The sequence below is a fragment of the Pelobates fuscus genome, chromosome 9 (genome assembly GCF_036172605.1).
Source record: "Pelobates fuscus isolate aPelFus1 chromosome 9, aPelFus1.pri, whole genome shotgun sequence".
NCBI classification, from domain to species: domain Eukaryota; kingdom Metazoa; phylum Chordata; class Amphibia; order Anura; family Pelobatidae; genus Pelobates; species Pelobates fuscus.
This window is the reverse complement of record NC_086325.1, coordinates 15,111,722-15,124,458: the sequence shown is the minus strand read 5'-3', so window position 1 is coordinate 15,124,458 and position 12,737 is coordinate 15,111,722. Positions and strand designations below refer to the sequence as shown.

Sequence of the window (12,737 nt, the reverse complement as noted above, 5' to 3'; positions counted from 1 at the left end):
CTTATTAAGCACTGTTTAACGTCTCCCTATGTTGGAATTAGTGTAGGACCCACAGAGATTGGGGTACTGTGGAGTAGTGGTGCCCTTAACACAATATGGCCATATGGTGGAACTGAATCCCCATATTTATATTTGTTTGCCGAGATTGATGATTTTAAGTTGCCTTTTAGAATTTAAAACTGTATTTTTATGTCTGCGCTGTTTCTTAGTCTGTAGTATGAATGAGTTTATTGTGAATTTTTATGCTGATTGAGTTTATTTAGTAGAACTTTTAATAAGGTGTAACAATTAGTTTATACGTGCATAAGTGTGTTATTCCCTTTTTTTAAAATTTTATTTCTTTTCTTTGTATATCCTGAATTTTTATCAATTTTTTTTATAGTCTTCTAATGTTTAAGTTTAATTATTCCTGATTTTACCAGTTTTACAGATCAGTCTTTTTTTTAATGGATTTTTCAGAGTATATTGTTTATTTTACCTAAATACTACCTCCTGATTTTTTTTGTTTTTTAGCATTGTGCATCTATTGCTATGGTTTTGTTTTTTTGCGTAAACTTTGACATTTCCTTGCATTACATATGACATAATCCTGTGTGGTTACGTTCTGATACCCAGTTACAACCTCCGTCCGTCCTGGGTGGTTACGATATTATAACTGCTCATGTGTCCGCTCCATTGTATTGATGAATGTTGGGAAATGGTTAGCTCAGAATGAGAATAAAGGCAACATCTGGATTTTATGGAAGTCCCGGGAATCTGTAGCAGTAGCTGGATTTCCTGTGCCCCCAACCCGTCCCCGAGTTTTTAGTGCCACCATAGCCAGGATGTGCAGACTGATTGGAGAAAGGAACCAGCAAGTAGGAAGTATTTTAGAATTGGAGTAATGACACAGTGAAGGCCGGGTTAGTAGGCAAAATTCTGCTAAACATTTATTTATTGCAAAAATGATACAAAATAGAGTTTTAAAAGATATCAAATTCCTAAATTTTGCTAGCTAGAATGTACATTTAAAGGACCTCTCTACAAACCATTTAAATGTGATAATACACAGAGATAATACACAGAGATGTAATAAAACAGGCTGTGCATGGTCTTTTTTTTTTTTTTTTTTAGCGTTTCTTTATATAACTTGTCTAAGAGTTGCCAGCCTGGCATAGTGCCATATAGTGTGTAGGTCCTCCTTACCACAGGCAACACTGAGCTTAATATAACCCTTTTTCACACTATTCTGCACACGTATCATATGTTTAATAAGTGTAGGACCTACCAGTGCTTAGACTGGGTTAGTTGGTGGTCCTAGTGGTTTGTCTGTGACTCTGTAAGGTCATAGAGTAAATCTTGGGTATGTTTACATTTCAGGAGCAGACAGGCAAGTGTCCCCCCTAAATGATAATTAAAGGGATCATGGGGTTAGCTGGACCCTCCACCGTCATCATCCAGTATCTGAAGTCGTTGGGGATTAAGATTCGCCCTCTGAAGAAGTCTCTGAGTCTCGATAGCCAGGTCGGTGAACGCTGCTCTGGTTTATTATCCTTAATATGAATTTACTGGATTTATAAGAACTGTTTTTTGTTTTTTTTTAATTCTAGAAGAAGACGTCTGGCGATAGATTATTCGGCGTTCCTCTTCCTGTGTTGCCCCTCTGCAGGTCGGAGGGGGACATCCCTCAGTGAGTGTTAAAGGTCATCTAAAATGCTTACAGAATCTGCAGTCTGTGTGTGTGAGATGGGGGAATAGCACGGAGGTCATACTGGTGGGGACATAATTTTTTATTTTTTTTTGTGGGTTGCTCTGTTTTCTTTTACATATTTATTAAATTACCTCATAATCCAGTTCAGACAAGGCACAGCCAGGGCACACATTGCAAATGAAGAGGAGAAATAGAAACATTGTTTCAGGTCTCCTGCTCTCTCTCTATGCTGACTGCCAGGTGTAAAGGGCAGAGCTTTATAACAATGATTGACAGGGAGCTAAAATGGCGGTGCCCAGTTACAGGATAAAGAGGTGTAGAATTCTACATTTTATTTTTCACACCTCACAGATCTATATTGGTTACATATAGAGATAAGAAAACATAATGTTATAAATCCTGGGAGGTGACCGCTCCTCTTTAAGGCTCAGTGAATGGTTTGGATACACTTCTCATTAATCTAAAGGCTGTTTTTGCACGTATTTTCTTCCCGTGTTTAGAGTCTCCAAGTATTACAAGTGAGTCTGTCGATCTCTCTTGGAAGAGTCAAAGTGAGAGCTATGAACTAGCTTGGGAATGTCTCTGACTTTCCATTCACCTCAATATTGACATCAAACATCCAGGATTCAGGAGAGAACTGGTTTTGGTCTTTGTGTACTGACAACACATGCGTTTGGATTTTTACATTTATTTCCCCCCCCCCCCCATCATTAGAAACGCTTTATCAATACGAAGCATTTTGTCTAAATTTGCCTTTATTTTATGAATTTTACGAACGACTTGGTAGAGCATTATTCTTTATTTTTAATAGGTACATTAGCATATTTATCCTTGCAGGTTATTGGTGGACATTTGCAATTTCCTCCGTAATCACCTCGGCACCGAGGGCCTTTTCCGGAAGTCTGGATCGGTAATTCGGATCAAAGCGCTAAAGGTATGGGTTTCGCACCTCCCCCTGGCATTACTTGAATTCTGTGATGAGATATACTGGCTCCTTATAGTTCCTGTAAATCATGTTTTAACAGAGCTTCCCAGGCAGTTAACTGCAGAAAACAAACACTTGTATGTACGTATTGGGGAATCGTGATGCCGCATAAAAACAGAGAACTATCCCACTTACCCCCCAAATAATGGCAAACAACGTAGTATGGATGAAACAAGCCACAACATTTATAACATATGATAAATACTGCATACAGGGCCGGTGCAAGGATTTTTGGGTACATAGGTTAAGATGCATTTCCCCCTCCCCCTCCCAAAAAAAAACATCTTCACCTATGTGCCTCTTAACCAGACCCTTTCCTCTCCCCGTCCATTAGTGGTTCTCTCCCTTCCCTGCCCCTTAGTGTTTTTCTCCCATTCCCTCTGTGTCCCTTGGTGCACACCCCACTCCTTTAGTGGTCACACTCCTCTTCCTGGTGTGCCTCCTACCTCTCTTGTAGCATTGCCGAGCGGAGCAGATACCCTACAGGAGCTTCAGTTTCCTGTACCCGGCCGGACTGACGGGGAGTGCTCTCTCCGTGAAACAAAAGCTCCTGTACCGCGCTCTGCTCCTCCACGCTACACTCAGTGGTGTATACACACTGACAGTCACACACTCAATGACAAACACAGAGACGTCACTGACAGACACAGACTCATTCATTGACACACACACTGATAGTCACACAAAGACTCAATGACAAACATACTCTCACTGATTTGACAGACACTCACAAACACACAGGCACACTCATCATACACTGACACGGGCACACACTCGGTCACACACACTCACAGACACGTTCACACACATTCACTAATTATTATTTTATAAATAAGCATTTTCCACCCAGCCTTCCTACCTGGAGAGCTGGTATGGATGATGGATCTGTCCCTGGGGCTGCTGGGCGGTGTGTGGCAGTGGTATGATCAGAGGCGGCGAGGGAGCTCTAATCTCCCCGCTCTGCTCCCTCACGGGCTGTCTACTGATGCTGGGAGCCGGAATATGACATCATATTCTGGCTCCCGCAGTATCAGCAAACGGCGCACGAGGGAGGAAAGCAGAGAGGTTAGAGCTCCCTCGCCGCCTCTGATCATACCACTGCCCCACACCGCGCCGGGGGTTCTAGAAGGTGGCCTGGCAGGAGGGAGATCTTCCCTCCTGCCGGTCACTGAAACCTTGCGCCCCCAGAGCCGGTGTGCCCTAAGGCGGCCGCCTGTGCCGCCTTATGGACATGCTGGCCCTCACGGTATAACACAAACATAATTTATTTTAATCTTTATCTTTCCTTAATGTAAGCAAACGTCATACGTAAATAACCATTACTTGGCAAATAGCTTAACACAGTGTCATACAGTATAACCCGATGTCCTTGTCAATATACTGACCATAAGCCTATGCACCACGTAATCTCACCTCCCCCCTCGACCATAAATTCCTTTTCCTTCCAATGCTTACCACCAGCCAACCTTTTCCTCGCTCCGTGGGCACGTCCAAACAGGTAAGCTAAGGTTAACCCTTTAGAGCAGGGGAGGTTGATACCTGAAACTTGACCACATCATTCCACATATTGACCTAGCCCCTCAAACTGAATTGGCAAGGACACACCCAGGGCCACAACCCCGCTGTTTTAAGCCTAAAATCAGCGGGGGACCCCACCCAAACCACCCAAGGCCTGTTCCACTGCTTCCTGCAGGTCGAGATTAAAGAGGTCAAGCCTGACCTCCGTCAAGTGCACCTCGTCCCCTCAAAATAGATTGGCGGCATCCCGCTCAAAGACCCTATGGCGAACCAGAATCCCCCGAACACCCAAAACAAATCTACAAACCCTCCTGTTCAGTTTCCTACGGCAGCGCTCCATGGCACTCTGATTATGAGCTCACTGCCAGAAATTACTGGCAATAACCTCGGACTAAACTAGGCGTACGTGTAGGAATAAAACTAAAATGCGTGCAATGTCCCGCCTAATGGCAGATGCTAAATCCCATAGTTTAACCCCTTACGGACCAAACTTCTGGAATAAAAGGGAATCATGACATGTCACACGTCATGTGTCCTTAAGGGGTTAAATACAGTTTTAAATTCTAAAAGGCAAGTTAAAATCATCAATCTCGGAAAACAAATATAAATATGGTGATTCAGGTCATTCCCCTCCAGATGGATGACAAGGACAGCAGGAACCCCCAGGCGAGACAGCTGAACCAGTTCAGGGAGGATACTCACAGAAGGAAAAACAGGACAAATGCTGGAACCCAGCACCGCACACAAGTAGACCCACTCACCCTTCCCAAAGACTTCAGTCTTCGAGTGGCGAATCTCGCAAATATGGTCAGCTATGCAAAGAACATCACCAAAAAGCACTCCCCCCTGCCCCCTCCCCCCCCTTCTCGCTGGCGACTCGGTCACACCAGCTCTTCAATTCGCATGGCCCCAAAGAATGCCAGGGGAAAAACACAGCTGAAATAGATGGACCTCAAAAACAGAATGGCGGACCTGAGGTAAAGACTTACACAAACTAGGCAAGAAGACACCAGAGACATCCTCCATACACAGGAGGCCCCAAGGACTGCGCAGTAGGGGACAATTTGAGTTGGGGGTCCAAACCGTCCTGAGCTGACTATCCTGCTAATTTTTACCCCCTGCTCCCACTGATCCAAAATTTCAAACCTTGCCGTCCCCCCCACCCCCAAGAATCCTGATTATTAACCCCGGAAGGTTTGTTCTCAATAGCTCCCAGTTATTGGGACAAATCCTGCTGCTGTGAGCCAACATGTTATGTTCTGTAGTAGTATGGCAATTCTTAGTGTCTTAGTGTCGTGAAATGCGTCAGGATGCTCAGTCTTGACTCCTCAGATGCATCCACTTACTAGTGCCCATGTGTCTGATATGCAGCCTGTGAAAGGTGTCATCTGGCAAAATTATATGAATTAAAGTCACTTGAAATGTTTAATTTGCAGTTTGTTTGGGCCGTTCTATTTCTCTCTCTTCCCACGGTAACAGAACGTTCAGACGGTGGCTGCGTTAACCCTGTCAGTGCCACAGAGGGATCTTAATGAATGCCAATGGCAGAATAGCGTGTAATAGGATTAATGGGGGGGATGGGGGTCATGGTCAATCTGTATTAATTATATTCTGTCCATATTAATAACCTGCTGTGGATAGAAGCTGTGCAATAATATTGGTTAAGTACTGTCTGTCTGTAAGGATTATGATTTACAAGATCCATTGCTGGCTGTGTTTTTAAATGTCTTATCCTTCTCAGCCCCTGGAAGCTTTGGCTGCCATTTCTATCGTCTGTCGATGACTTGTGTAAGATTTTGCTGGCAAAGTGTAGCAAGACTTTCCGGCCAGAGAGGAAGACACCCTGACCACATGGGGTGGAGCGGAGGATGTTTGAGAAATACATGCGTCCTCTGATGTAGTTAGTCTTCCAGTTCTTTAAACAGGTTCTTGGTGACACATTTAAACCCCTGCTCAGTCTGCACTGGCTCTTGGTCATTGGTGACATGGCACTCTGCCACCAATGGTCATGTCAATGTAATGTATCAGAGATTTAGTTTTACTGCACTGCCATAAAGCAATCTCACTGGAGGTCGGGAGGCTGCTTGGAACTGCCACTGTGTCACCTGATATCAGACCTGGATTCTCCAGTAAATCTAATGTATCAGGAAGCATTTCACTGTGTCATGCATGGGAGTGAGCACAGGATTTCACTGTGTCAGTCTGTGTGCGTCCAATAAATATACTGCAAGTCTGACAACAGTGTTTCACGTGTTCTAAAAATAACTATTTTTTTGTTTTTTATTTTGTTACATTTTCCAAATTACAAATAACAGATATGGGAGATACAGAGGGGCCACCCCTCAAGAGTCGCCTTCAGATAAAAACACACACTCTATAAGCTCTGTATTCTATGCTCCCGCACTGCCAGAATTGTTTATAAATGGGGGCTGTAATAACTCCGCACAGACCGTTAAATTTGATCTTTCCTATGGGTTAACAAGGAGCTGTCAGGGGGAAAGGCAGTGGTTTTAGGTACAGACAACCCCACGTTGTAATTTTTCTCAGGGTCCCATTTAAATTGACGCTGTCGCCAGCTGCATAGCATTATGGTTGTGTGTTTTGGGTGTGGGGTTAAAGAGGAAAAATTTGGGGAATCCTTCCCGAGAAAGGAGGAATTTAACTGTACTCGCATTGTGAAAATATGATATATTGCATTTCTGGGGAAGTAATGTGGGCCACGTTTTGACATTTGTCCCTTAGGCTGACCTGGAGTCTGGGAAATGCCACGTGGACTCTGCCAACCCTGGGGACGTGGCCTGCCTCCTCAAGCAGTTTTTCAGAGAGCTCCCAATGCCCATCATACCCCTGGAGCTACAGGACCCCTTGTGCCAGATCCAGGACACTCTAGAGGAGGAGCACCGGGTATTGGCCACCACTCTGGTGACATGTCTACTTCCTGCCATCCACGCGGGCACCCTGCGATACTTCTGTACTTTCCTACAGAGTGTGGCAGCCAGGTTAGCAATGAGAGAGCTTTTACTGAACCTTTACTAGCTAGTACTCTTTTACTTCCCAGCATTGATGACCGTGGCTGCTCCTGTATGTGGGGAGGTTAATGTAATGGAATATTACCCATGTTAGCACATGATTTAGCTGGAGAGAAGGCAGTCTCTTGTCTCACTGTCAGCTTTATTAACCTGTGAATTTCTGGATTACAGGAGCGATGAGAACAGAATGGATTCTGGAAATCTGGCTGTTGTTTTGGCCCCAAATCTTTTCTTCTGTAGTGGTTTGAGTGAGAAGCTGACAATCGCTACTGAGCGGCAAATCCAGCTCCAGGCATCGGTGATGCAGACACTGATTGAACATTCAGAGAGCATAGGTACAGACAAACTGGCTCATTGGGGGATGCAGAATGACATGGGGAAATTGGATGCACACATTCTGCCACCTTCTCTCCCCAAAGAATGGGTACACATAGCTCCTTCTGTCTGTGTCACCCTTCAGTGGGAGGGACAGACTCCGTGTCCCATAGCTCCTTCTGTCTGTGTCACCCTGCAGTGGGAGGGACAGACTGTGTGTCCCATAGCTCCTTCTGTCTGTGTCACTCTGCAGTAGGAGGGACAGACTGTGTGTCCCATAGCTCCTTCTGTCTGTCTGTCACCCTGCAGTGGGAGGGACAGACTCAGTGTCCCATAGATCCTTCTGTCTGTGTTACCCTGCAGTGGGAGGGACAGACTCCATATCCCATAGCTCCTTCTGTCTGTGTCACTCTGCAGTAGGAGGAACAGACTCTTTGTCCCATAGCTCCTTCTGTCTGTGTCACCCTGCAGTGGGAGGGACAGACTCCGTGTCCCATAGCTCCTTTCTCTCTCTCACCCTGCAGTGGGAGGGACAGACTCCGTGTCCCATAGCTCCTTCTGTCTGTGTCACCCTGCAGTGGGAGGGACAGACTGTGTGTCCCATAGCTCCTTCTGTCTGTGTCACCCTGCAGTGGGAGGGACAGACTCCGTGTCCCATTGCTCATTCTGTCTGTGTCGTCCTGCAGTGGGAGGGACAGACTCCGTGTCCCATTGCTCATTCTGTCTGTGTCACCCTGCAGTAGGAGGGACAGACTTCGTGTCCCATAGCTCTTTCTGTCTGTCACCCTGCAGTGGGAGGGAAATACTCCGTGTCCCATTGCTCATTTTGTCTGTGTCGTCCTGCAGTGGGAGGGACAGACTGTGTCCCATAGCTCCTTCTGTCTGTGTCACCCTGCAGTGGGAGGGAAATACTCCGTGTCCCATAGCTCCTTCTGTCTGTGTCGTCCTGCAGTTTACTCAATAGACTAACATTTTCTGGCTGTTTAATTTAATTACAGGAAATACTCCGCCATTTATACTGGAAACGATCTCCTTCCCTCCCAATGATGCGGCAGATGACATTGTGAGCCTTCCAGATGGAAATAATCGGAGGAGGCGCAGACGCAGTATGGGAGGTGGGAGATTCGGAGAGTTTAAATGTCTTTACTTGTTACAGAGAGATATAACTAAGGAATACTATTTGTGAGGCTTAACACTTAACAGTTAATACAGGAGGCAGACTATCTAATGGACACAATGAAGCCTTGCAAATAATACGTTTCCAGGGACATTCCCTAAAGGGTAACTGTCCAGAATTCAAAGTGAATTTTAAATTTGGGGGCAAAATAACACATTGGAGAATTCTCCAATTCCATTTTTAGTTTGACTATTCTGGCTTAAAATTTTAAGTGGACTGTCCGTAAACGGTTCCTGTCTGTAAACGGTCCTCGAGCTAACTTTGGTTTGTTTGTTGTAGACAAAATGCACTTTTCCAATTCTCATGACAAACTGTTGTGCGCCCTCTGCTGTTAACTTGTGTGCATGTTGTGCACTCTGTGGTTTTTACCCAGAACTCTCTCTGGTAGGCCGGAAATGTCACCAGAAGTTATTAAAGTGCAATAGTTGGTTTTGAATAAGGTCTTTCTTTGTCCCTGTCACTAACACTAAACAAGAAATTATAAAGACTAACAAATGTTTAGAAAACACACAACCTTCCTTTCGTGGAATCACGAATGTTAGTGGATCACATTTTTGTGCAGTTTGAACACATGCCAGTGGTTGTGGTCCTAATAATGGTCCCATAGTTTCATACGTTTGGTTATAAAGTAATTGCTGCCTGTTCTCTCCTCCTTGTGTCCCGTCAGGACTTGTTAATGAGGCCCTGAGCAAACTCCGATCTGGACTTGTCTCTTCCAGCGTGACCCCAGATCGAGTATCTGCCACAGGTGAGCGATGGTTCCACCTATCAAGTCTCCACAGCCGTCCTTCATGCGCCTGTATTATCGGCTCGTTTTCCGTGTTTTTCCCTCTTTCGCAGATGAAGGAGACCGTAATATTCGATGCAAGACAAAACGCAAGGCCTCGGAGGACACTGTGTGTACAGAGCAATGCACAGCAAAAAAACGGTACGGACCCTCCACAGCCTGAGCATTGCAAGTTGCCTGAGGTGATAGCCTTGGGTTAATCTAGTCCTTTTAGGAATGACTGTGTTATCTAATAGAAGAATTTTATTTTTTTTCCTGTTGGCAACTTTGCCTTTAATATCTCATATTTGCATTTTAATATTGTATTAATCTGTTTACTAATATATATTTATTTAGTAATGAATATAAGTGGCATTTCAATAGCAAATGTATGACTGGGGAATGTGCAACATAAATGGCTCCACCTAGTGTAACGTGATATATTTGCTACACTTTTTGCAATCAAGAAGTCAAAATGTAACCCGTAAACCAGCCTTGAATTAACCTTGTAGCATAGTATACACGTTCTAGTCTGTATTATTACTAGTGGTTGGTTCATGTAATATAGACTTTCTAGATTGCCGCAGTATGCTCCTGTCTCTACCTTCTCTCCCTTTTGTGCCTCTTGTCTTAGGAAGTCACTCCTGGGACCTACGGATGACAGTTTACCTAGCACAGAACAGTGTGACCTGGCAGATTCCCCATTAACAGGCAAGTAATAATTGGGTAATGGTGCCAGTCCAGGGCAGCACCCTGCGTTTATTTGAAAACCTGTATTGTGTCCATTCTCTCCCCCTAATCTCAAGATAGTGGTATTGGAGATGTGTTTCTGGACGTCTCACTGGCTCCTGGGCCACTCCTCGAGCTCACAGCGGTTCCGCCAATCATTACACAGACCCCAGAATCTCCAGTGCAGGTGCCACGAGCCCGAGGCAAGAAGAAGGAGGGTGGTAAAAGAGCACACAGGTGAGGGTAGGTACACAGGACTGCACTTTGACTTGCACGCAGCCCTCCTGTACATACCACAACTATTTGTTTCAGGGGCCAATCTGGACTGGTATCGGTGTCTCCTGGTCAACTTGACAGAAGAGATAAAGTACGGAGTTCACTGCGACTTTTTCACCGGCCGCGTATTGCTAAAAATCCAGTGAGTAATGCATCGACTGACCCTTCTCTGTATAGGGTGGAAGTAGTCCCATATCTTTCACTAAACTATAAAAAAAATATAAAGAAAAAGGTTATCCACACTAACACCATTAAAACAATTTACACTATGCATATCCCCCCTTGCAGAATCCAGAAGAAAGCAGCTGGAATTATATGAAGAGAATGGTTTCAGAGGCGCTGGAGGGTCCCATCTTCAATGGGCGAGAATTACGAGTTACCGCTTCATCTCTAAAGGCAGCACAATGTATGTGTTATAACTTGTCAGCATTTCAGATGTATCAGATCAGGACGGGCTCCGACATCACTGGGTTTATGTATAATTTAAAATAAAAAAATATGAAAAAGGGGGGTTTCTTCCTCCCCCCCCCCCCCCCCCCCCTCCTGAATTTAGTTGTTGGTTTGTTTTTTCCCACAGTGTGCGCTGACATATCTGCTTCCCGAACTTCTCTGCGCACTACAACCACTTGGAAGTCAGTGGAGATGGAACCATCTACTGGGAAAAAGTCACGCACATTACGTCGCTCCTTAAGCATGCCGGAGAATATGGCAGATTGTGCTAAAGTTGAGGAAGATGGACAACTTCTCTACCAAACTGTGGATTCCTCCGCCAGCACAGAAGAAATAATCCAGGAGGACCGCGCAGTTAAAAAACCAGACGAATACACACCTGTGGTCATAGAATTTGAGCACTCTTTGGAGTCAACTTCAGAGTTCTCCTCAAACCACACTATTTCCCCCATATCTGCTTTGTCACCAAGCCCTCCTCTTTTTAGTAAAGAGAGTGGTCACCCAGCACAGTACCGTAGTGTGCGCAAGCTGATGCTCAGCTTCCCTTGGATATCACAAACATCAGTGGTGGAGACTGAACAGAAAGACTGTGAAAAACCTGCCACAAACAAAATCAGACGCCAAGGCGCGAGACGATTCGGACGATCATTGAGTCATGAGAGTGGGATTGGTTTTGCAGAAGGAATAGAAGTAGAAAAAAACACGGACTGCCTTCCCACTCAAAAGACTCTAAATGGCAGGAACCGACAAGTTTTTGTTAGTCATAAAAATATTACCCTTGGTGTCATGGGTCAGCGGAGTCTGGATGTCCAAGCAACACCATCGTTGGATGAAGAGCTAGCAGATTCTGGTGGTGATCTTACGCATATCATCCTTGATCAGTCAAAGGATGTGTGTTTTGATACACTGATGGAGGATTGTCTACCCGATTATGAAATCTCCACTATAAACCCTTTCTACTCACACGGCATTAAAATTATTGAAGACTGTATTGATTTATAAACACACTTTGATGAAGTGGTCCATCTACATCTGGCTCCATAGGCCACATAGTAAGCCCACTGGTTTTGTGTAACCAGGTCTGATTGTCCACATTTCTCTATAAAGAATATCTTGGTCATTCGGGGTTGTGACATTAATTTGGTGGTTCTCCTTACATCAGTCAAGAAGTTCTCCAACTGCCAGCACTCATTTGGTCTGCTTTTAGAAAGTACTTCATGTGTTTTAATGCTTATTTCTATGTATGTCCGTGAAGGTATCCATGGAATGGTCCTGGATAGGATGAAACAGTCTGGTGGTCAGATCTGCAATATATAACTATTATCCTTTCCTGGAGCCATAAGTCTACTCAATGTTTTTAAAATGTTTCCCTATCATATGGTTTGCTCCTCCTCCTTCTAACAGGAACATAGTATCAGTCTCTTCAAATGCTCCTTTCGTGTCTGTCTTATTTTATTTGTACCTTTTTTTTTTAAATTAAATTTATTTAGTATTTTAAAAAAATTTTCCCTGCATTTGAAATGCTGGTTTTAATAATTTCTCTTTTGTCGGTTTTACAATAAATCATTTTTTTGTATTGTATATGTTTTGCTGTGCAAACACTTCAGTCAGTCAATCTTGGTGTTGCGTTTGGGTTTAGCAGCTGCGGTTTCTTTGGGAAAATATGAATGCAAGCATAAAGTTAACTAATAAGCATTTTTTGTGTGATGTCTTTTTAGTTAGTTTGGCTTCTTTGCCTCCCCCACTTGTGAAAACCAGCAATCCGCCATCCCTTTACTCACACCAGCGATGCCCCCTCCTTT

At 44.3% G+C, this 12,737-nt stretch overlaps 1 protein-coding gene across 1 annotated transcript in view; it reads left to right on the top strand.

Annotated features, from left to right (window-relative positions):
* LOC134572350 (rho GTPase-activating protein 11A-like) overlaps positions 1–12,426 on the top strand; it is a 35,451-nt gene extending 23,025 nt beyond the window's left edge. Inside the window, exons 2-14 of the mRNA XM_063431273.1 lie at positions 1,360–1,503; positions 1,590–1,669; positions 2,528–2,624; positions 6,936–7,192; positions 7,394–7,557; positions 8,536–8,652; positions 9,382–9,462; positions 9,555–9,642; positions 10,115–10,191; positions 10,287–10,446; positions 10,522–10,627; positions 10,774–10,891; positions 11,063–12,426. Coding sequence (XP_063287343.1) covers positions 1,387–1,503; positions 1,590–1,669; positions 2,528–2,624; positions 6,936–7,192; positions 7,394–7,557; positions 8,536–8,652; positions 9,382–9,462; positions 9,555–9,642; positions 10,115–10,191; positions 10,287–10,446; positions 10,522–10,627; positions 10,774–10,891; positions 11,063–11,937 — 2,337 coding nt within the window. The 5' untranslated portion in view covers positions 1,360–1,386 and the 3' untranslated portion in view covers positions 11,938–12,426. The remainder of the gene's footprint in view (positions 1–1,359; positions 1,504–1,589; positions 1,670–2,527; positions 2,625–6,935; positions 7,193–7,393; positions 7,558–8,535; positions 8,653–9,381; positions 9,463–9,554; positions 9,643–10,114; positions 10,192–10,286; positions 10,447–10,521; positions 10,628–10,773; positions 10,892–11,062) is intronic.
* The last annotated feature ends 311 nt before the right edge of the window (positions 12,427–12,737 follow it).